Below are 25521 nucleotides of genomic sequence, written 5' to 3'. Positions count from 1 at the left end.
GAAAAATTACTTCCCAATAAAGGAAATTAACGCGAAAGAGGGGGGAACATTTCAAAATGAAGGAAATTAACGCGACGTACACAACAGGACAAGTTTATTTCAACACTTGTAGGCATATAATCTTAAACGAAAACAATGTTTGTGGTACTTTTCCCACTTTGAGCGTTCTTCACAGCATCAATGATAGTGGCAGATAAAATTATGCTTTTTTCTTGGCGTCAAGAACATCTGAACTGTAATGAAAAATTTGGGCTAAAATAATGGAAATTAACTTCATGGAAATTAACGTTTCACTTAATTAACGGCGCGGAAATTAACGTTAACAAAAATTAACGCGACTTAAATTAACGCGAAAGTTTGAAATTCGCGTTAATTTCATGACGCGTTAATTTCCTATAATAAGGTATACACCACACACCTGATAGTCGTGTCTTGGTCGTTTCCACTATTCTTAATTCCAATATCCAGGATGTACTCGGCTCCTCTCCTCGGATCAACCCGTCGGTAGCCATTGATCAGGCGAAACTCTTTCTGTGCGTTGCTATATTCTCGTGTTAACATTTTTATTGCTGTTTCCTTTACATCTTCAACGTCTTTTTTGTAATCACCTCGCAAAGTCACCTGACAAAAGAACGAAATTGGAAAAGAAAAGTAGTCAAAAACACTGGACAAGATTACTTAAGAGCAAGTTTGTAGAAGAATCGAACAAAAATTGTTTTTTGCGGCAATTCTTAAAATACAGGGATTTCGCTCATCTTCTGCATGAAGGTAGTCCTTATTAAAACTAAAAACGTTATGTTGTTTTTTTCTTCAAATAGTTTTATTTTTCCGAGAAAAACGAAATTTTCGATTTGACATCTAGACTCGTCTAGACTCGATTGAAAGGGTACAAATTGGGTTGAAAATTGACCATTTTCAATCGATTCGTAAGTCAAAACCATCACGCGCAGAAAAAAATAAATACAACCGGTCTATTGCATGACTCTTCCTTGTCCAAATAAGCATAGTTTCAAGAGTTTTGGTTTAATCTAATTATTTTACGGTAAACAAAACCAGACTATTCTCACGCGAAATTAAGTCGATCGGTCAAAAGAATCGTCATTTTCACTATGTGCCTTATCTCAGAATTCCTTGAGATAAATATATTTCAACTGTAGAAGGATGATACTTTCAAAATATTTAAAGTTTTGTCTGGGTAAATGATTAAGCACTTGTCAAAAAATTATTCAAAATCGTACAAAAACGACACAAAATCACGCAAGCTTTCGAATGCGTGACCAAAAGTATTACCACCGTATTTGTTCTTTAAATCAATTTAGTCGCAACACTAGCAATACCAAGGCATAAATCATAATAAATATGTTCACCTTTGCTTGATTATGATATCCTGTCCCTTGCAATACGTTTTTTCCTGTCATTTCTTCAATGGCTTCCCGTTCAGTTCGCATGCCGCTTGTCGAATCCGTCTGCGACTGGTGAATTTGAAGCAACCACCGATACGAGTTTAACCAAATATGTATCGTCATGATTAACAAGCCCTTTTTACCTCATGGTAATGAGGTATTAAAAATGACGATTTATTTCACTCATGGACTCACTCACTCACTCCATTCCGATATAAAACCGCAATTAATTCATGCATTAAACGAGAAACGTGCTGACAGAAGGGTCCTTTAAACGCATTCAGCACATGTCAATCAGAAACAAATTGTTCTTCAACCTCGTTCCAGGGTCTCTCTCTTTCAGGGAACTAAATTGAATTTCACAAAACAAATCGAAAGAGGATCACTTACACTTATCCTCTGGTGATAAAAGAGAATAGAATTCGCTCAACGAAGCCTCAGAGCATAGGCTATCAATGACCCATTCACGTAAGAAAACATTCAAAGAAGCGTTTTAGTGAACACAACATTCATGCACGTTTTTGTTTCGCGTCACATCATCTTCGTGTCACGTCATCCATTCTTGATCTATTTAAGTCGTGCAGAAACGCGCATCTTTCTCTCAAATTTTATTCGCTGCTAAAAAAAGTAAACATATTCACAAAACAAATTTACTTAATGCTAAAAAGATTCAAAGGTTACACTTAAATATTTTTGTGATAAAATACGGAATTGGCGCTATGAACTACATATAGTTACGCTTAAACTGTTATAAAAAATTATTACGCTCGCCTTGTGACGTGTTTTAGTCAACACAACATCCACGACACGTTTTTGTTTCGCGTCACGTCACCTCGTGTCACGTCATCCGTTTTTTTCGACTTTTTTGCTTGTTTACAAGCGAAAGTAGGAGAATAACAGTTATGTTAGGGAAAATTTCACATTCTTGTAAACTCTCAAAGGATTTTTTTAATTTCTTAAGGGACTGTTTTAATTTCTCAAGGGATTACTTTCAGCTGTTGGTGATCACTTGCGATCTCGTGGAAAAAAAACGTGACTTGTCACATTTACAAACGTTATATAACAATTTAAAAAGTGACATGTCAGCTTTTTATCTCAACGCACGTGTGTCTGAAAGGCGATTTATAAAAAGCGTCGCACAAACAATGGATTGCGTAACTAAAACACGAATAAATAATCACTAGCACTTACATCGTTTAAAAAGTTACAAACGTCAAAAATAAACCATACCAAAAAAACTCACTCTTTTCAAAGATATTTTTTAAGTTAAAACAAATGCAAGAGATGGGGGCTTCTTTTAGCTTCGGAGCGGTTAAAAATTAGGCCAAATTTGGTCGCTACAAGCGCCATTCTATTTCGTCATCAGCCTAGGTCGTTAGGGGCGTGACCTTTCGTTGACAGCAATGTTGCATGAATCGGCTTTACAACATCCGATCGTATCGACGCAGTTCGAGTGGAATTTCAGTCAAAGGCAGCAAAATTTTTTCGTATTTCATCTTCAAATATAACTGGAAAGCATTCACTGTATATATGGCTTTTGTTTAATCCTTCTTAAGCCCACGAAGAAGCTGTCTTGATATCCGACCCTCGCAGAGCCTAGACAAAACGCAGCTTGAGTGTATCGATTTGTTTACGCCGCAATAATATGCGCAATGTTTTCTCCGACAGTAGTCGGAAATATCCGTATTTTTTTCGTGCTTTTTCGTCGCAAAAACAAAGCGTCGAACGCATATTTTGTTGTTTCATTTGCTAATTTCGCTGCCGTAATCGACTGCCTCGAAAGTTCCTTGCAATGTTAAAGTATAGAATTGTCAGATCTCGGTGAAATTTGCACTGTTTATTTGTGTAATGTTGAGGAATATGTGTATAAATACCTGGCGCGGACGAGCCATTTTTGACAAAATTATATGGCTGCATTTCCTCCGCGAAAATAGGAAATTGTTAAACTAAACTACAAAGCAACTGTAATGATAAGTTCGAAGAACAATGCACAGGATAAACCTTCGACTCATACTTCATGCAAAAAAGTCGGTATCTCGAAGAGACTTTGATTCATCTTTTTGAGTCGAGCAGATACACGAAGTGTTCGGGCGTATCTTTTCTCTCAATTTTTTTACGCTGCTCAAAAATAACGCTATACGTGCTGACAGAAAAGTAAACATATTCACAAAACAAATTTACTTAATGCTTAAAAGGATCAAAAGTAATACAATAACCAGTAAATATTTTGGTTGTGAAAACTGAATAGCGCTACGACCCCTGCGAGCACGAGCCATCAATGACGCAACTCACGTGGAAAATAAAGCAAAGTGAGATTGCTTTACGTTACTGGACACTTATTTAGAAAAAATGCGGAGGTCGGCACTTCATTCATCGAATTACCATGAGGTTGCTCGAAGAGCCTTTGATTGTGTTACTTGATTAAGCCATATTTCAGGTTATAGCCGGCAAAGCGTTTTCGATAAGCCACTTTGCAGTGCCTGTTGGCCCCGTTATTATTCGAAGTGAAGTGAAGTATAAATTTGCATACTTTCGAGACAAGCGTGACAGTTTTTTATACTTAGGGGGTGGGGTGAGGAAGGGTCTTAAATTTTTAGATGAATCAAATGTTTGAAAACGTTTGGGGATGAATTGTCACAAACTAATACCGTATTTTACATGGGGATGTAAAATAATTTCACAACGTCAAACCTGACCCCTGACCAGTTTTCTGGAATATGACATTTGATATTTCTCTTCCTACATCTCTATCTCCTTTAGAAGTCTTCCCTTTACTGTGATAAGCAATCTCATGAGGAACTTTGCATGTACTGGAACTTTTTCGCCATCCAATTCCAAGCTCGGATCGATGAAAGGGACAGATAGTAAAAGCGCTAACATCCTGTTGCTTGTAAAAGATACCTGGTGTTAATGGCGAACAGGAACTTATTCTCCTTAGAGCATGCTCTAAGGAGAATAAGTTCCTGTTCGCCATTAACACCAGCAAAAGACCAGAGGGACTTATGATTTTCTATATCCTTGTTACATGAGCAAAGGGACCTCGGTTATTAATTTACTTTTATCGCGTCGATCATACGAGCAAGGACTGCCAACTATCGTCTTAAAAGAACAAGAAACTTCCATGAGACTGATGAGACACCAAGTGCAGCGAGAACATGTGGAGTTTCCAACAGTTCACCAGACAACTGAAGGAAAAATCACTTTATGGGGACTGTGTTGTGCCGGTTGTTCCACAAATGGTTCGTGAGAAAAAAGAAATCATTCAAACATCTATAATCGAGTTTAGTAAATTACATTAGTCTCGTCTCCTAAAAGTAAACAACGTGAATTCTCGCACACACAAGGTCAATTATTTTACTTTGTTGTTTTGGAGAATAATGAAGTACATAACTGAATTATATGGTTTTTATAGAAGGAGCAACCAGCAATTAGTAGATTATCGACTACCACCAAACCGGAAACGAGAAGCAAACGACTTTTAGAATGTCTAACTTTAATAGATTACAACACTCTTTCCTGACAGCGGCTATTTGTCAATACTTTTACGGTTTTTCTCTCTTTGATTTTGAGCGTAAGCAGAACTTATAAGTAAAGCAAATCACGTAGCAAATACGAGTTTGTGACAATTCATCCCCAAACGTTTTCAAACATTTGATTCATCTAAAAATTTAAGACCCTTCCTCACCCCACCCCCTAAGTATAAAAAACTGTCACGCTTGTCTCGAAAGTATGCAAATTTATACTTCACTTCGAATAATAACGGGGCCAACAGGCACTGCAAAGTGGCTTATCGAAAACGCTTTGCCGGCTATAACCTGAAATATGGCTTAATCAAGTAACACAAAAAGGGCTTTTTAATCATGACGATACATATTTGGTTAAACTCGTAGACGGATTCGACAAGCGGCATGCGAACTGAACGGGAAGCCATTGAAGAAATGACAGGAAAAAACGTATTGCAAGGGACAGGATATCATAATCAAGCAAAGGTGAACATATTTATTATGATTTATGCCTTGGTATTGCTAGTGTTGCGACTAAATTGATTTAAAGAACAAATACGGTGGTAATACTTTTGGTCACGCATTCGAAAGCTTGCGTGATTTTGTGTCGTTTTTGTACGATTTTGAATAATTTTTTGACAAGTGCTTAATCATTTACCCAGACAAAACTTTAAATATTTTGAAAGTATCATCCTTCTACAGTTGAAATATATTTATCTCAAGGAATTCTGAGATAAGGCACATAGTGAAAATGACGATTCTTTTGACCGATCGACTTTCATTTCGCGTGAGAATAGTCTGGTTTTGTTTACCGTAAAATAATTAGATTAAACCAAAACTCTTGAAACTATGCTTATTTGGACAAGGAAGAGTCATGCAATAGACCGGTTGTATTTATTTTTTTCTGCGCGTGATGGTCTTGACATACGAATCGATTGAAAATGGTCAATTTTCAACCCAATTTGTACCCTCTCAATCGAGTCTAGACGAGTCTAGATGTCAAATCAAAAAATTTCGTTTTTCTCAGAAAAATAAAAATATTTGAAGAAAAAAAAACAACATAACGTTTTTAGTTTTAATAAGGACTACCTTCATGCAAAGGATAAGCGAACAATTTTTCATAGCATTACCGGACGTTGTCGGATTCTTCTACAAATCTCCTCTTAAACGGAACAAAGGGTATATGCAACGTTGAGCCATGCATCACTTACATTTGGCTAGCCAGAATAGGGAATTAACTCTTAGGTAATTTGAAGTGCTTTCTTAGGCTCCGTCCACACTTGTACTGACCCGGGTAAAGTTGACAACAGAGAAATTTGAAAACGCCGCCTAAAATATTTCCGTCCACATTAACCCGGGTAAATTTGAAAACGATACCCACTTTGGAGAGCGTTTTTGAAAAGTACCGTTTTCGGTAAACAAAAACGCCGTTTCAGTATGGACGGTTGGCCTATCCGGGTAAAAAAAATATGCGTTTTCAAATTTACCCGGGTCAGAGCATCTCAGAGTGGACGAGGCCTTAGTTTCTTGCCTTAGTTTCAGGGCCGGGATTTTGAAGGGCTTTAACTGTGCTTGAAATAACTCGTGAATTTCCTTCTGAGGGATAGCCCTAGAAAGTTAATTTGGGACCACGTGAGGCAAAGAAGAGTTGTTTTGAATTCCTCGGCGGGATCGACTCGAACCCAAAACAGATTGCGTAGAGCACATAATAATAATAATAAGAAGAAAGTAAGATAAAAGCTACCTTGGGGTTGACTTCAGTGAATCCATAACTTGAAGTATCTGTGAAGTATTCCCACTGTAACACCTCAAAACGAGACTGAGGTTTGAAGGGCTGACGAAAACCGATTGGCCATGATGGTCTCTTTTCCGGAACACCTATAAAAGAGAAAAACCAACTCCATTTGCTTACCTCGCGCTCTGTACAATATAGCTTGAATTTCCCTTAGGAAGCATTAGTTTTATTCACAGCAAATATTTTGCTGTCGCTAGTAAATGTTCTTCATTTCTTAAAGGGAGAAATGCATTTTATTCCGCTTATTCTCGTTCGAGAAAAGCAAAGATATTGATCAAACATCTTGGAATAAGCGTGGCTGCTTCCCGTTTGGCGGGAAATAAGAGGCGCGCGGCTTCCCATCTCCTTATTTGGAACTTCACGTGGAGAGAAGGTGGCAAGCTCAAAAACGAGAGAAAAAAGTTTTAGCCAAAAAGTTGGCCAAAAACCGTACCGATAATTATTCTTGGAGAAAGGAAACTCACAGGAAAAGAAAAAGGTGTGCCACACCTTTCTGAGATTAAGGTTAGGGTTTTCCTAACAATAATTTTTTAGTCAATTCTCAGAGACGGCCTTGTTATTCAACTTTTTTCCCTCTTTGAGTAATAATGCTTTTTCAATCGAGAAGTAGTTTATTTCTTGTGTTAAATATAAGTTATGCCACCAAATGAAGATATATCTTATATCTTATCTTTTATCTTCAATAGTGACCAAATGAGCCCAAAGACATCTGTGAAGGTGGCCTAAAGTCACACGGAATCTAGCCGGTACATTTAATTAAGTCTTTTGTCATTTTAACAAAAAATAGTTAGCATTAGCTTAATATGTAGTTTTTTAGTATTTCAGCTTATCTGAGAAGGGTAGTAAATCTGTTTACTTGCATAAACAACAGCAGCAACAACAAAGGGGAATGGAAACCATGCCAAAAGAAGCAATATAGCTTATAGCTTATAGCTTAGATACAGAAAGTAACACATATAACCAAAAAGTTCCGAAAACAAGCCCTGGGCTTGTATACAGAAGTTGGGGTAGGGTATTTTTAAATCTCAATTCTTGAAAAAACCTGCAAATTTAAATTAGGCAAGATATATTGGGACAAAAAGTAACATACTGAGAGTAAATATATGTTAGTCTTGACCAATACAAGCCCTGCCTTAAAAGAATCTGAGCAGCCTGAATTGGGAAGCAGACAAACTCTGTCTTGTAAATAAGCTAGGTACTAAATTGAATTATTAAGGGGAGGGGACAGCTACGATAATCATTTTCCTTCTTCAAACAGACCTGTGTCTGTGAAAGTAAATCTACAGTTTGTTAACTTACCATCTGGTAAATATGGTAGCATATCTTTAATGGCATTCTGCAGTGTTCTTGTCTCAACAAATGTTCTGTTAAGTTCCAGCTCAGTGTAGTAGCGATGTATTTTGTACATAACCAGAGGATCTGTAACAGGGTGCAGGGCAATTACACGAGACATCCTCCTCTCTTTGATCAGATTTGTTACATCGGATTCACTGTCTTTAGGGAAATGGTAAAATAGGTCTGATGCCTGAAATAATGGGAAAATTAAATCAATGCTGTTATTTTAAACCTAAATTTACCCTTAAAAAATCAGTACACTGTCACAAGGAGAAGTAACTGTAATATAAAGAAAATCAGGGCTCAAAATAATTTTTAGATACTGACCGGTCATGTTGACCGGCCAAATCAATTTTTGCTCAGTCATGTCTCGTTTTTGACCGGTCAAAATATTGAGTATTGACTTTGAAGCAACAGCCTATTCTGCCAAAAATTTCGGCTTTTCGCCTCATAAGGTAAAACACTCGCTGTTAAAGAGTACAAGGCTTAAGCTTAAATGTTTTGATCGCTAAAAGTGTAATTTTATAAGAAAGAAATCGTTCCAGACTTCACTCAAACTTTGAAGATTGGGTGCTTGCGCTATTTGGATTTGAGTCACTGCAAAGTTACGGACTCCTTGTTCATCGAGCTTCCTATATATTGTATTATTATACATAATATTATATATTGTGTATTTATTTGAAAGCCGTGTATGTGACCGGTCAAAATGACCGCCGAACCAAAATTTTGTCCGGACAAATCGTCATTTTGGCCGGACATTGTCCGTTGACCGGCCGTTATTTTGAGCCCTGAAAATACTACTAATCCAGGATAAAATAATTTTTTCAGGGAAATAAATTCTAGAACTGGCATTTACAAAAAGAAATGTATAGGATGTATGATATAGTTTTAAAATAACATAAATTTTTTTCCATCATTCAGTCTTGCTGGCTAATCCTATAAGAAAAAAAATTATAACACAAGCTGATGCATGCACCAGGGGGGGGGGGGGGTGCTCCCATATGTGGCCTATATAGGTATGTGCCGCCCGATAGGGTATGGTTCTCGGTCCTTAAATAGGGTATCATTTTTGCTTCTTTTGGTAATGAGTTCCTGGTGTGATCCTTAGATAGGGTACCTAAATTCTATAAACTAAAATAACAACCAGCTAAACCAAAAAAGGTATCTTAAAACTGAATTTTCTGTTCAGGTATTAGTAAAGCGATTTTATAGAGATTTGTGTCTTGCCGTGCGCGGTTAGCTGTTATTTGGGTCGTCGTGAAACGCTTCTCCTCCCCTTGATAGGGTGTCATTTTTCGGTTTTGGGCCTTAAAAAGGGTATCAATTTTCGCTTTCTTTATCCTTAAATAGGGTCAGAGTTTAAGAACCTTGGCGGCACACCCCTATCCGAAATTTAAGGGAGTACCCCCCCCCCCCCGGGGCATGCACTTGTCCCAAATTCAGAACATTCACCAACTTTCTGACCAAATCAATGTGACATACAGGGGCGGATCCAGGATTTCAAAAGGGGGGTGGATGGCAGACCATTAGGGCCTAACCCTAACCCTAACCCTAAGTGGCGGCAGACGGCGAAACATGGCGTAATAACAACCAGGCATGAGCGAGAGCTAATTTTTTCTTTCTTTATTCATTTTCTATTTCAAATAAAGTGACATTTCGAATTTTTTTTACTGAAAAATGGGGGGTGGATATCCACCCTATCCACCCCCCTGTATCCGCCCCTGACATAGGTGGTCTGATAAAATAGTTTCTCATTGACCGATCTCGGTCAGGCAAGATTGGAAAATATTAATTTGGCCGCTTGAGACAATGGAGACGGATAATGAGGCAGCAATCCACTAGCCAGAAAGAACAGGGCAATGTTTTCCTGAGTTGAGGCTTAAAAATTAGAATGTTTCAATTATTATGAAAATCAGATATTTTATTACATATTTATTCTTATTCTTATAATTTCTTATCTCGGCCCAGCTTCCACCGGAAGCCAGTTTGATCACTGGAACGAGATGAGAATTAACAACAAACCAATAGCACGCTGGCATAAGCTGCTTGATTGACAAATGTAGTGCCATTTCACGAGAGCGTTTTAACGAGCTACGGCTCCTGAGCTCTTCGTGGTTAAATAAACTATGTCTATGTCTATTGATGTTGTTCTGATAATGGCGATTTTTACATACAACTTAATTAGCGCTGATTGTTTTGGGATTCAATGGCTAACAACCACACAAACAAACTACAGCTGCATGTTAAGACCTTTCTGATAACTAAAAGTACGTCAAACTTTGCGCACGAAACGAAAATTATACCGGACCTTACCTCATAACTCCAAGTACACTGCAATCCAACATTCTTGTACAAACATCGCCCGAGCTCTATATCTTCGTGTTCCGTTAAAGCATCCTCTAGACAACTATCCAAATGAGGGGCTAGCTTCAAAAGCGCGCTTCTTGATAAAGCCACCCCTGTACCGCCTTGACAATACTTCTCATGTGCGTACAAATCACCATCACCATTCAGTCCATTCGCTCTAAACGAGCCCGGCCTACCAAGGTAAACATCTTTAGAGCTGTTCACGCTATTTAACAACTCTAAAAGTTTCTCGGGTTTAAGGTACATGGCGTCTTCGACACGCATAAACCACTCATAATTGTTCCCATAATGATCGTGCATGTATTTTAACATTTTAAACGACATTTTTGTCTTCGAAAAATTCTCATCTTCAACGTCGGCCAATTGCACAATCGGCAGCCCCAACACTTTGTTGTACTTGTCGTAAAAGTCAACATCTCTAGAGAAAGGAGTGAAGAATATAATTTTGGGTAAAAGCGGAGCCCATGTGTTATTTACGGCAAGGACCAGCGAGTCAATATTTTCCTCAGTCGTCAAAATACCGACGAGTAATTTGTCTCTATGTCCAAGCTCGCTAGCAACGTAGAATGGCCGTAGACCATAATTGAAGTGAGTCACCTTCGGTGCTACTGTGTTGTGTACCACTGGTTTAGATTCCTCGCTTTTTGACTTCTTTGTATCAAACTCGCCGGGTTGTTGGCGTCCCAAAATCAAAACTTGTGATTCTTCTAAATCGTACAAACATTGTTGTTCCACAACAGGAATGTAGAACATTGACAAGGCAAAGCCAAGGCTTACTCCGATAATCGCCGGAATGACGGGACGGAATCTCATCCCACGAACGGATTTCATTTTTCGCCTGAACGACGTAGAACCTGTGTAATAGCGACTGCCTTCTTCTAGAGACGCGCTGGTACGATGTACACCCCCATCCAACGCTTCGAGGGAATGAGTTTTACGGTGAAATGTTGACATGGTGAATAAGATTAGTAAAAGTGACCCAGTTGAATGGAAACCACGATATGACTTCCACCATTATTTGAGCCATTTACCGCTCATTAAAACTCTGTCTTTGATTGTTCTTTGGCAGCGGCTATGAAGCAAACCTCGGATCTTCATTGGTAGACAGCCGGTTATGAATATTTCATGTGTGACTTGTCCATTTGTTGCTCTTTTGTTATTCTGGCTTGCTTGTTGATTCAGGTGTTACGATGTCGTGGTTTACTGAGCAGATTTACATATTCGCAGTTTTGCATTAAATAACCATCTCGTGACCTACAATGAAGCTTTCCTTTTAACAAAGAAAAACAAGGCAAAAAGAAGAGGATCAAGAATCCTTCATCTATTCAGAAAAACTTCTCAGCTCACTCCTGTCGACTTTATGTCAGTTTCGTGACACTCGCTCGCATCGGAAGTCTGGGGTCGAGATGTAGGAGCAGCACTTCCGCCGCGCGAAATTTTCGAAAATTTTGAAAAAAAAAAAAAAAACATGAAAAAGAAACCGCATGAGCAAGGACCAGCGTAACAAAACAGAAGCACCAAATAGAGGATATTAATTAATCGAAAATAAAAAAGCAAGGCTGATTTAGTCTAACAGTAAAAGAATACAAGGTACAACGCGCTACGCATACGGCAGTTAATTTCCCAAAACAAAGGAACGGCGGCCATGTTGGTGTACCATTCCCCCATTCCTCCGGGAATAGACCTCTTTAGCTGCCCATTTTAGATCATATGATGTTCTCCAGAGAATTGCTCCTTTGTTTATCTGGAAATTATTCATACATTTCCTCGTGGATTTGTTTAAATGTGAAAGAGATAATTGTCAAGGGTAGCACCATGTGGTCTGAAATGGGACAACAAACAAACAAAGCTAAAGAGGTCTGTTGAACTCTTTTTTATGCAAAAATAATATTTTGGTTCAGTAAACCAATATGGCCGCTGGTTTCGTGAGTGAAAACGCTCCATAGTCAATAAAGTAGATGATCAGATCACGTTATAACTACTGACACTGTTAATCACACCAACCAGGAATTATAGTTGGTATTTTCATTTCCATACTTATCTGGTGGCATTGACTATGTAATAACCACTTAGCAAGACGAGACGAGATAAAGCGTTACAAAAGTCTTACAAATAAATAAAAGAAATACCCGATCTTTAAAGTGATGTTTGGGCATTTCTCGTGCTTTAACTGGAGTTAACTGTGATAAGCTGATTTGTCTGATTTACCCGCCCTTTCTGATACCACATAGAAGGCACAGGTTCTCGTCCGATCGATGAAGTTAAGCCCTGTTGGGCGGGGTTAGTACTTGGATGGGTGACCAACTGGAAAACCCTTTGTTGTGGGTTTCCTTTTTTTTAACTTCCCAGTACGAAGTAACTTTCAGGTCTTCTATAATTCATACGATCGCCCCTAAGAACGACTGCGTGGGAGGCTACGTTGACTTCGGCTTTGTACGTTTCATTGTCTTGAAACTCTCTTGAGCGGGGCGAGAAAGTTTTCTGTAAATTAACGAAATCCTCACTCGATATCCTATCTTGAAATCCCGGCTCGAGATCGACCTCGAAGGATTAAGAAGATATATATAGGAACCGTTTATTGTCTGGGTTATATTTACTGTTTGTTTGTTTGTCTGTCCAGTTTTATGTGATAAAGTCGAGCAACCATCCACAAACAATACTGCGCTGAATGATCCAAAGTTGAGTAACACCCCGGAGTCCGATGATAAAGGAAAGTCAAGGGTTTTTTTTCGAAAAAAGTTGTTATCGGCTGTTTTTTTTCGTCTTGTCATACATCTCCTGGACTGAATATGCTAATATTTACTTCTCAATTTATCAATTAAATTATTTTATTGATTAATTTATTGATATATTAAAAATAAATTTCCTTCTTTATTTATTATTTTTTTTTTTTTGGTATCCGCATTTTGTCATCCGCCTTTTCTTATCCGCCTTTTATCATCCGCCATCCGCCGCCATCCGGTCCTCTTTTTACAGAGACCCCACTGGTACACAAATGTAACCTTAAGATGTAACCTTAATTTGCGGATTGAAATCAAACTTATGCTATAAATATTGATGTTTTGAAGACGAGCAACAACTTGAAAAGTTTAGCCTTAAATTTTCAAGTTGCAATCCATTTCCGTCCTAGCCATTCTTGCCCTCGAGTCTTGCAAAAACGCTGAAACTAAATGCAATTTACCTTCTAAACAATTAACGAGGTTCGATTGTGTACACTATTCACGCTCGATGTACGAAAAAGATGCCGTATAAAATGAGCACGATTGGGGATATTTTTTTTATTGTGTACAAACATGTAGCCTGCGTTGCAGACGAACATGACGAGATTATTTACAGGAAAGAACGATTATTTTTGCGCAATTAAAATCTGTTTAATAAACTATTATGAAGTCAACTCTTAAATAATGAACACGCCTTTTAAGTGGACTCCACTTACACACTACAGTAATTCTGGTCACTTATAGCGGACTGTAAAAGCGTTTTTTATATGTTTTGCAAACCAGGGGTGGGGGAGTTCTTCTTTATACAATCTTCATAGGCATGTGCGGCTCCAAACTGAAAGGGTAGAGTTTTCTAGTTGTTTTGGTTTGAAGTAGAGTATATATGTTTGGGAAAATTAGGTCTCAACTTTGAAAGTAACCGCAATATCTTTAATCCAACCCTCCAAGTTAAGACCATTTTAGTCGCCATGGCCATTGGCGACTAAAATTTTGGAGCTGGTGACTAGATTGGCGACTAAAATTGAAAATAAGGATTGAAAGCGAGCTTAATTTAGCGACTAAAATTTTTCACTGACGACCAAACCTGAGCAGTCGGTGGCCAAATGGCCACTAAGGAAAAAAATAAACTTGGAGGGTTTTCAAATTGAAGGAAACCTCAAAGTTATTGCTTTCTAACACAGAAAAACAACCAGGAATGGTTTCGACTGATAAAGACTAAGACAAATTTCGAGCGACAAATTTGAAAAACTTTGCCAATTTTTTCAAAATGTGTTGTCCGTGTCGTAGCTTCTTTTACATCGTCGGGAATTTGAAGCCCTCGTCAAATGTTCAGGCAAGCCGAAACAGTTCCTGAGCACAATCTGGTCTGGTATCGATCAGTAAAATTCGTATATTTTGGTCTAAAATAGGGTGAGGGTTTAAGAAAGCATGCCGCACAGCCCCACCCAGAGTACCCCACCCAACCCGGATTGCAAATGAATTCAGATATTCTCATCGTCACAACTACACAATCCCTTCAGCTAAGTGTGCAGTTCTGTGACTTAAATGCAATGGTTTTCTTGTACTACTAACTCCTGCTTGTGGTGAGTCTTGTGCAGAAGTCCGTTCATCACTTCTGTCACAGTTATTCACAGCTTGCAGCGCACAACTATTGTCAAAACCTGTGCCTGTACGTTTTAAGCGAGCTTTCCCCAGAAGATGACCATTTTGTTTATGTTCTGGCTCTAGAGACACGTCTCTACATACAGGCACTTTAGCTGTGTTATTCACACAGCCATTAAAATGAAAATTAGGAGGAGCAGCACCGTTAATGCTTGATATCTGAACCCTATCTGTAAACGCATTGGAACTGGAGCCTTCTGTAGTCTCGTGAATGGAAATTTCATCAGGCCCTCGTTCTGCTCCGGAATCACATGTTTCTAGATTTCCGACCTGTGCCTCTTCAGAGATAATTTCTAGGTTTGCAGAGTTCCGATTGCCTTCCTCCTCCGTTTGCAGCCAACCACTCAGTAAAGAAACATCTCCTTCCGAAGGGCCAGGATAAGAAGCAGGCCTTGGCGAGGAGTCAGACAACAAATTCGGCAAACTACAACTTCGCTTGTCCACTCGAAGATGTCCGTTCTCGTGCAATAACGGCAGTACCGCATACATAGGATGTAACATGCCTCTGTCCAACCTAACGCTCTCGCCGAACTCGTCAATTGCGCTGTCATATGACGTCACAGAAATAACGCTCTCCTCAATGTAACAATGACTCCCTCGTCCCAGGCTTAACCGAGCAGAAGACTTTGGCTGAGGCTTCTTCTTTTGGCGAACTAGAGAAAAAGAGAACAACAGTGATCTTTTTTTTTTTTTTTTGAAGCACTGCCTAGTTCAAGTTTAAACACGGCCCAAACAATGGAAATTAGGAAGGAAAGAAGGAAGGGAAAGATGAAAGAGAGAGAAATCAAATTTCAATTTATTTAGATTTAATTCAAAGTCTGACTTGGCAAACAATTAAAAAGTTAAAAATAAAACTTAAGGTAAAAGCTGTTAAAAATTGATTCTAAACGTTTTCGATCTGTTCGATCACTCTGATGATGATCGAACAGATCGAAAACGTTTAGAATCAATTTTTAACAGCTTTTACCTTAAGTTTTATTTTTAACCTTTTATCGGCGAAATGTATATAATTAAAAAGTTCTTTTGAAAGTTTATTTCTGCTTCATTTTAACACTTACAATGTTCTGCCAATCCACCACCAAAATTACGGTATGCCTTTACTGCAACAAAAAATATTGTCGTAGCAACCACTAGGTTCATGGCTCCTGTAGAAAAAACAAACCAAACCAATATAGGTTAGAAACTAGTGGTAACCACAGGTTAGAAAGTGCGGGCCTCGATGTAACCTGCGATCGCCTGATCGCAGGTTAGCCTCGATGCAGTTAAGAGAAGGTACTGGGAGGGAAGTGTTTTTTGTTACTTTGAAAAATTACTTCAAGTCGAACAGTGTCGATAAATCACTGGACAAAAGAAAATTATTCCGAGTAAGGTCGAGTAACGCGTCACGCTTAAGTCACGAATGTTTTTTATCGTTTCCTATTGCCGCGAACCAATCAGAGTTGTTTTTTTGATTGACAGTTTTGCGAAAGTGTAGTCGAGCACGCGGTGTGAATTGAGATGTGATTTTCCTCCTTCGGCAAACTCGCTTTGTTGTCAGTGTTATAAGGAATTTCTCGAGAATAACCGTTGTTGGAATCATTCGCTTTGCCGTAGTTTATCTGTGATACAATCACAGCAGATCTTCTCAAAAGCAACACCTATAAAACAACGTCTGCAAAACGTAATGTCTGCAATCTTCCGACAGAAGCCTCGATCTAATGTGACAAACTGTTGATTTTTCGCATTCTTATCGCTCTTGGAGACAAGATTTTTCTCTTCCGGTGTTACGACAAACTGTCGTGATTGACACATTTTTGCATTCCGATCGTTCTTAGTGGAAGAACAAAATTTTCAACATCCGGTTTGCAGATAGCCTTTATAAACGTGGCGCGCACGCGTAATACGTAATCCGCTGGTCACTGTCGAAATTAGGGTTGCGGGCCTCTCTTGGGCCCGCAATAAAAAAAATTTACATTGGACAGTTAATTTTTTTCATGGCAAACTTACCTAAATAGACAAAATGCATGAAAGCTTCAGAAGGGATATCTTTCCCATCAATTTCAAACTCTGCACAGCCACTGCATGTACGAGTGGTAAACCTGCAACATTAAGAAAATTTACATGATTTACTAAATGCATTAAAATCTGCACTATGTTTTTCTGAGTGCAAAGTTACAAAAAATTATAGAGTTGAAGGAAACCTCAAAATAATAGTTTTCTAAGGTAAAAAAACACATCAAAAAATTATAAATAAAACTAAGACAAAAATGGATGGTTATGACTGAGGAAAATTAGGATGGATTTACGAATGACATGCAACCTTGAAAGAATTGGCCATTTTTTGTGCTGTCCTTGATTTTGCTTCTCTAAACACCAGATGAAATGTTTTTGTTAAAAATGCAAATCAAAAATACAGAAACGATAATGCACTGACATGGTAGATTAGGATCTGTTATATAATTTTAGAAAGTTGAAGAGAACAAAGTATAACTGACCCATAAAGTTTGTATAAGAAGTACCCAATTCCAGCAAGAGTCCAAGTCAGGAAGAGTATCATCAACACTCTGTTCTCACGCCGTGTCTGACAAGAACAAAACATGTTCCATTCAAATTAATTCCAGATTATTTTGTAGTTTGATGATTTATCACTTAGTTACCGTACATAATTTTCATTTTGTTAGGCCATTTTTAATTTTTTTAATTTTTTCAAATCACATTTCTATTAGGTTTCACAACAAGGCAATCAAATTTAAACATTGCTACTGTTTTAAAATAAACATAATCATTTATATTTTGTTTGTAATATTTTATGTTCAATCAACAAACAAAAATTAAGTATTCTTCACATGCATTTTGTATGACATGTTTTTTTATCATTATGTAAAGAGCAGTCATTTTAAATTGTTTGGCCTATTATACAAGTTATCATCTTATCTGTTTCTTGAATCGCGATATGAACAGATGGAAACAAGGGGTTTCAAATTACAGAAGTTCCATACAGGAAAGAGACCAAGATTTAAGAAAGATTTTATTTGAATAATTTGCGGAATAGTGAGGAACTATTTAGATTGATATAATTAATATGGTCTTATACTCACCGCATAATAGCCCAGACCAGCCCAGACCAATGTTAATGGAATAAATGACAAACTCATAAAATAGAGGATGTTATGTGTGTCCCGCAAGAGAACCAAACTGTGAACAATGGCAAACATTCCCTGTTTAAAGAAGAAAATAATAAAAAAAGATTCAACCCTGTAGAGTGGGAGATGCAGTGGCCTAATGGTTAGCGTGCTGGACCCAGAGATCAAGGGGTCCAGGTTTGTACCTTGGCTGGGGTCATTATGTTGTGTTTTTGGCCAACACACTTTAATCTCATAGTGCCTCTTTTCTTCCCAGGAATATAAATGGGTACTGTAATGGCATATTAAATGCTGTGGGTAACCATGCAATGAACTAGCATCCCATCCAGGGAGGAGTAGAAATAATCTTAGTTGCTTAATGTTACTGAAACTGGAATAAGCTCTGGGTGGTATGGGCCAATTGGCTTGATGCAGACTTAACCAGCGCTTTAAAGTATGATGTAATGACAATCAGAGATGCTTAAAAGACCTTTCCACCTTAGACTTCAAATTCCGTACAAAATGAAATCGTTGCAAAGACTTACTTACCCAGTAAAGAATTTCCATCTTCAAAAGGCAAGACAAAAGTTCATAAACTTGATAAATTCCTGGTTAGATAGAACAACATCTTGTGTTAAAGAGTGCCAAAAAACATAAAAGAGAATACTGGACAAACAAATATGAAAAGTATGCAACAAACTAAAATTAAAACCATATTTACTTTGTAGAAGAATGGCTAACAAAGCTGCCAAACATTTATAATATCACTGATTTGATGAGGTGTTAATGTCACTAGAGTCCAAGCCCTGTTGACACATAACTAGTATATCATTACAAGAATCATTGGCAATTAAAGAGCTAAAATGTTTTGACTGACACTGCCTCTTACCTCTAAGCCTGATGTTGAAACGTACTCTCTTATATATTTTCCATCCAAACTCCATGTACAGTTTGTATGAGAGGTATGTGAAGACAATGTTAAGAAGCAAAAGGGTGGTGGCCTGAAAAACAGAAACATTCAGATTATGATAATGATAATGATAATGATAATGAATTTATATAGCGCATTTTTCATATATATATATATATATATATATATGTTCAAATGCGCTGTACACATACTGTAATTTACTACACAAGGCCAGACCACAACACCGGGAGCTTCGTGCCCTACTCTTTGCGAATAGTGTGTGGGTTCTTTAACGTCCCCTGTGATAAGGAGATACAGGAGACGGGACCTACGGTTTATCGTCCTTTTCCGAGAAGACTAGAATGTCTAACCATTTGCAGATGTAATTACAAAGGCAGCACATTCTCCTCAGTTATTTTTAAAACCCTGAGTGTTGGTCCGGTCTGGGGTTGGAACCCATGACCTCCCGCACAGCAGTCCAGCGCTCTACCAACTGAGCTAACCAGGCGGCGGTTATTATCAATAAAACATTTAAACTGTTACAAATTAGACTTAAGAATTATTTTTTCAAATAAGCTGTAGAAGTAAACCCTTTTGGAGCCTAATAGTTTGAGGGCTTAAACATGGTTTTGATTGCATTAAGTGACTAGGAGTATTGCCATTCAGCAAGGTTGCCAGTATAGAGGTACTCTTCATAAAGGAATGTAATTTGGCCACAAACACAATACCCACAGATTGACTAATCTTGCATTCACCACATAAGTGTGCTGCAATTATATGCTTTTGCTTGTGCATGCTGCATGTGGGTTCCCACCACCAAATTTCACAAGCTCAAGAAAAAGTTTCCTATCATTATATTTATATACTTTAGATGACCTATACTATATATAGAGAACACTGTCAAAACAGCTTGATCCAAAATTATTTATCAACTGCACAAATATTGTCATAATAAGTCAGTTATTTTATTTTATGTTATAAGCAATAAGGCTTGTAAAGCCACAGTTTTTCTGCAAACTCACATTGGCTATTACAATCTTTGGTAGGGCATCATTTTCACTTGTTCTTAATCCATTGTATTTCTTTTTGCATTAAGTGACTAGGAGTATTGCCATTCAGCAAGGTTGCCAGTATAGAGGTACTCTTCATAAAGGAATGTAATTTGGCCACAAACACAATACCCACAGATTGACTAATCTTGCATTCACCACATAAGTGTGCTGCAATTATATGCTTTTGCTTGTGCATGCTGCATGTGGGTTCCCACCACCAAATTTCACAAGCTCAAGAAAAAGTTTCCTATCATTATATTTATATACTTTAGATGACCTATACTATATATAGAGAACACTGTCAAAACAGCTTGATCCAAAATTATTTATCAACTGCACAAATATTGTCATAATAAGTCAGTTATTTTATTTTATGTTATAAGCAATAAGGCTTGTAAAGCCACAGTTTTTCTGCAAACTCACATTGGCTATTACAATCTTTGGTAGGGCATCATTTTCACTTGTTCTTAATCCATTGTATTTCTTTTTGCATTAAGTGACTAGGAGTATTGCCATTCAGCAAGGTTGCCAGTATAGAGGTACTCTTCATAAAGGAATGTAATTTGGCCACAAACACAATACCCACAGATTGACTAATCTTGCATTCACCACATAAGTGTGCTGCAATTATATGCTTTTGCTTGTGCATGCTGCATGTGGGTTCCCACCACCAAATTTCACAAGCTCAAGAAAAAGTTTCCTATCATTATATTTATTATATATATTATTATATATATTATATATTATTATATTTATTATATATATATATTTATTATATATATACTATATATAGAGAACACTGTCAAAACAGCTTGATCCAAAATTATTTATCAACTGCACAAATATTGTCATAATAAGTCAGTTATTTTATTTTATGTTATAAGCAATAAGGCTTGTAAAGCCACAGTTTTTCTGCAAACTCACATTGGCTATTACAATCTTTGGTAGGGCATCATTTTCACTTGTTCTTAATCCATTGTATTTCTTTTTGCATTAAGTGACTAGGAGTATTGCCATTCAGCAAGGTTGCCAGTATAGAGGTACTCTTCATAAAGGAATGTAATTTGGCCACAAACACAATACCCACAGATTGACTAATCTTGCATTCACCACATAAGTGTGCTGCAATTATATGCTTTTGCTTGTGCATGCTGCATGTGGGTTCCCACCACCAAATTTCACAAGCTCAAGAAAAAGTTTCCTATCATTATATTTATATACTTTAGATGACCTATACTATATATAGAGAACACTGTCAAAACAGCTTGATCCAAAATTATTTATCAACTGCACAAATATTGTCATAATAAGTCAGTTATTTTATTTTATGTTATAAGCAATAAGGCTTGTAAAGCCACAGTTTTTCTGCAAACTCACATTGGCTATTACAATCTTTGGTAGGGCATCATTTTCACTTGTTCTTAATCCATTGTATTTCTTTTTGCATTAAGTGACTAGGAGTATTGCCATTCAGCAAGGTTGCCAGTATAGAGGTACTCTTCATAAAGGAATGTAATTTGGCCACAAACACAATACCCACAGATTGACTAATCTTGCATTCACCACATAAGTGTGCTGCAATTATATGCTTTTGCTTGTGCATGCTGCATGTGGGTTCCCACCACCAAATTTCACAAGCTCAAGAAAAAGTTTCCTATCATTATATTTATATACTTTAGATGACCTATACTATATATAGAGAACACTGTCAAAACAGCTTGATCCAAAATTATTTATCAACTGCACAAATATTGTCATAATAAGTCAGTTATTTTATTTTATGTTATAAGCAATAAGGCTTGTAAAGCCACAGTTTTTCTGCAAACTCACATTGGCTATTACAATCTTTGGTAGGGCATCATTTTCACTTGTTCTTAATCCATTGTATTTCTTGAATTTAACATGATAAACTGAAACAAGAAATGCCAGAACAAGATCATCACATGAAAGAACATAAATGTAACAAATTTCAGGTGTTTCAAGACTGTTACGGTAGTATGACCTTATATTTGAAAAAGACAGAAAAACGGTAACATCACTCACGTTGAATGAAGCTGTATGTAAGAAATGCAAAGTTCTGCAAATCAAAGGCTATTATTTCCATAAAGTTCTGTCTTTTAACCTATTGACAAAAATGAATAATAAAATTAAAAAGAATTTATTAAATAAAATGACTTTCAATTTAAATCATAGAAAATAATCTTTATAAAGTTGACTTACAGCAAATAAACACAGAAAGCATGTGTAAACAACAGCGCCCATATAGATCACCATATAAATCCTGCGGCCTGGTCCCATGCCAGGATGCTGAGGAACCAAACAATACATGTGTAAGAGATGAGATAAAAATCAGAAACCTCAAAGTATTAAGGTCGGGACACAATAGGTAACAAGTCGCTGCAACATGTTGCCTCCTGTGACATGGTGCATTTTTACGACAATCTTTGTCGCTGCAATGTGTCGCACGAATACAAACCAGTTTGAATTCCTGCGACTGATCGCAGCGACAAAATGAGCGAAAGCAGCGTTGTCATAGCGTGTGCACACTTCTGCGACAGGTCGTTGTGACAAAATATAAATTAACCAATTACAGAGCCTTATGTATTTTTGCCATATTAAATTGGAAAACTAGTTCACATTCCCACTTTTCCAAATTAAATTTGCTAAGTGTCAAGTGCCTTGTCGCAGGGGCTTGTTTTGAAACAGTACACAACAGTACAGTTGCACATTCCTGTCGTTGCGACTTGTCACCTTGTGTGTTCAGTGACCTTTAGTTCTCTAAGGTAGAAAAACTCCAAGGAACAAACAAACACTGACTTATGACAATGTACCTACCTCAGTATTATTATAGGCACTGAAGTCTCCAAGTGCGATCATTGAACTTTGGAACACTACAATAGCAATAACTACAAAGAAAAGAATAAAATTGTAAGTAAATAAAAAAACAAACAAACAAAGATCTGGCATCTGACTTTTCTTTGATGGATGAGTGTTCCTTTGGTATCAACTGTTACATTTGCAGATCTGTCATACATTGTAGATGTATTTGTAACTTAGACTAAATTGTCTTAGACTTACGGTGCAGACCATCTGTTACTGTGTGAAGCATAGGGAATCCACTATGGATCTTTACTGGAATCTTTTCTGGCAAACTTTTCTTTAAAATTTACTATTTTTTAATGCTCAAACAAGGAAATTAGGAACTTTTTTTAATAAAAATTTATGTTCATGTATGAAAATTTGTTAAGACTGTCTATCACTGAATGAGCAGTGCATAAAGAAAATAAAGAGAGAAATAAAAAAAGGAATAGCAAATTTTTTAAAAAAATAAGACTTTAAAGCAAACAAAGCACTGATTAATACTTGTCTGCTAAAGTGCAGATGGACAACAGCTGCTGGTTATAATTCCTTTAAATTTTTTTTTCATAAAGTAAAATGTAACAAATATTCAAAAAAATAATGATAATAATTGCGTAGAAAGCACCTGTACCAGTTGGCATTAGTTAGTTGGTTTTGGCTCACTCAAAAAATATAAGTCACTTAAATTAAGTGGCAAATAACTTCAACAAAAATGTATTCAACATAAAATAATATTGATTTTTTTTCTAAGAAAATCTTATACAATGTTTCATTTTGGCCTCTTCATGCAAAGTCAATAAATATAAAAAATATGGAAATTTTCTGTTCCAATCAATAATAACATGTCAACAAAACAAAATTGCGACAATGGCTTTTGAAAAGCTTGTTAAAATATCACCCCTTTTCAAACATAGCCATAAACACCTGTCCTATCAAATGAAAAAAAAAAAATTCAAATTACTTCTGTCACTGTAGTCATCACCAAAAATATCAAGTACAATTTAACATATATTTTACAAAGTCAAAGTTATTTGTTGTAATTTGAAAAAAATATTCAAAAAGTTCCAAATTATTAGTTTATGTTGCTCAGATATAGATGTTCAACTAATTTAGTTTTAATTAACATATCAAAATGTTGTACTATAAATTTTTTTTCCTAAAAGGTGCTGAAATGTTGTCTCGTTTGGTAAAACCTTTTGGGAATAACCCCTTCATCAGTCGCAAGACAACGTTTCAACACTTTTTAAGAAAAAAAACATTTTATAGTACATGAACAAAGTGCTACACGGCAACTTGTTATTTTTATCAAAATGTTGTGCCAGTCCAATAAATTTAAACCTTTCACATATAAGCTTAAATGAAATATCTGCATTTCCATAACAAATTTTTTTGGAACAATTACTTAGTTAAATATAATCTTTTGTTATGGCAATTTTATGGCACTCCAAGAAATTTTAAACTTGGCTTCATAAAATTTGCAATAAAACAATAAATATTAACTGGACCACAAAGAATATAAGCCTGCCAAAAAACAAATATTGTGAGTTTTAATTGCTCACCTGTTCTCACAAGTATCAATGAATGATTTTGTTTTTTTATTCACTAGTCACATATTTAAATTTTGAAAAGAAAAATGAAAAAAAAATAAAATAAAATAAAACCCCTAAAACGGATTTTTATTTTTCAGGTGTGCGGTACCCAAGAAGTTGAGAATTTGATGAACGTAGTCTGGGCATTAAATTATGCTATAAGCTTCTTTTCGAAACGAATATTACTTATTAGTAAATAGCTGAAACTATATCACCACGCTTTAGCACGAACATCAAACTTCAATTTCCAATAAATCTCTCGTATTTCTTCAAGTTCTGATAACCTCCCTGGATAACCTCCCACTAATCGATTACAAAGAGAGACGTTCGAAACTGTACCCTTTTATTTGTTCAGAGGAGTCAAACTAATCGATTACGCACTTGGAGTCTGTACGCGCAGAACAGCAAAGGAAGAAAGGAAGTTATGTCAAGTGTCTGAAAGGAAACTTTCATCAGATTTAATAGTTTTTGACATTTGATCGAACCAATGAATTGAATTTAACCCGAAGGTAACTTATACGTATATCAATAAAACAAAGTTTTGTTTACTGAAGATAAAAAAATTAAAATATATCGCTGGCGGCAAATCGATTAGCCAGGTTAGCTAGATTAGTAAACACACTACTCTTTGGTTCTGGAAAATTAAAATAAAAACAGCCTTGTGCATAGACCCAAAGGATTTCCTCATTTCTAACCATTTAGCTAATTAATTATCAACCCAGACATATGAATCTTAAAAGCAAACTTTACCTTGAAAAATGTCACAACCAAAGAATATCTTTGATACTCTGGACAGCCCAGTTTGACTCTGCTCTGGCGGTCTACGAACGTCTAAAACTCTTTCCATTTCAAAACAAAAGACTTCTGCTGTACATCAAACCGCCGACGCGGTAAATCAGGAAGTTTTAAGAGTTGTAAAAGAGCAGTTAATCGAATACCAGTTAATCACGCCATTATGGCCCATCACGGCTTGTGAGTCTTGTGTAATCGCCGGAACATTGAACGCAATCCTCCGTAACTCAGTTGCGCCATGAAGGAAGTCACCTCAAAATTACCATAGTTTATGTATACGTCAGTCGGTTTCTCTCAAATATGGCTTATTGCTGCTAATTTGATTTTTCCGCGCAGAAACCAAAACAGTGAACTTCGAACGGCGCTTTGTGGTCATTCCAATAGACAGCTAGTGACAATAAAAAGTTCCTTATCACCCAGAAGGCTTTGCGAT

At 36.8% G+C, this 25521-nt stretch overlaps 2 protein-coding genes, 1 long non-coding RNA gene and 1 pseudogene across 4 annotated transcripts in view; 1 reads left to right on the top strand and 3 right to left on the bottom strand.

Moving 5' to 3' along the window:
• LOC144660023 (uncharacterized) overlaps positions 1 to 1524 on the bottom strand; it is a 101546-nt pseudogene extending 100022 nt beyond the window's left edge. Inside the window, exon 1 of the transcript XR_013572014.1 lies at positions 1368 to 1524. The product of XR_013572014.1 is annotated as an uncharacterized LOC144660023 (transcript). The remainder of the gene's footprint in view (positions 1 to 1367) is intronic.
• Positions 1 to 11816, bottom strand: part of LOC144660022 (chondroitin sulfate glucuronyltransferase-like) — a 21632-nt gene extending 9816 nt beyond the window's left edge. Inside the window, exons 1-4 of the mRNA XM_078520566.1 lie at positions 10350 to 11816; positions 8001 to 8226; positions 6651 to 6784; positions 419 to 621 (exon numbers count right to left, since the gene is read on the bottom strand). Of these exons, the coding sequence (XP_078376692.1) occupies positions 419 to 621; positions 6651 to 6784; positions 8001 to 8226; positions 10350 to 11357 (1571 nt within the window). The 5' untranslated portion in view covers positions 11358 to 11816. The remainder of the gene's footprint in view (positions 1 to 418; positions 622 to 6650; positions 6785 to 8000; positions 8227 to 10349) is intronic.
• LOC144660030 (uncharacterized) lies at positions 6715 to 24602 on the top strand. Its single transcript, XR_013572016.1, has 4 exons — positions 6715 to 7179; positions 7388 to 7447; positions 22689 to 22776; positions 24395 to 24602. It is a non-coding gene; the product is annotated as an uncharacterized LOC144660030 (long non-coding RNA).
• Positions 14304 to 25521, bottom strand: LOC144660024 (uncharacterized). Its single transcript, XM_078520567.1, has 12 exons — positions 25047 to 25521; positions 22684 to 22754; positions 22069 to 22155; positions 21892 to 21970; positions 21679 to 21758; positions 18776 to 18887; positions 18436 to 18494; positions 17863 to 17982; positions 17260 to 17345; positions 16772 to 16863; positions 15844 to 15930; positions 14304 to 15438 (listed from the first exon to the last, which is right to left on the bottom strand). Exons 1-12 carry the CDS (start codon positions 25141 to 25143, stop codon positions 14627 to 14629), a joined length of 1782 nt encoding a protein of 593 aa, XP_078376693.1. The 5' UTR covers positions 25144 to 25521; the 3' UTR covers positions 14304 to 14626.

Source organism: Oculina patagonica, chromosome 7 (genome assembly GCF_052425735.1).
Source record: "Oculina patagonica isolate OP01 chromosome 7, crgOcupat, whole genome shotgun sequence".
Lineage (NCBI taxonomy): Eukaryota > Metazoa > Cnidaria > Anthozoa > Scleractinia > Oculinidae > Oculina > Oculina patagonica.
This window is presented reverse-complemented; position numbering and strand designations above follow the sequence as displayed.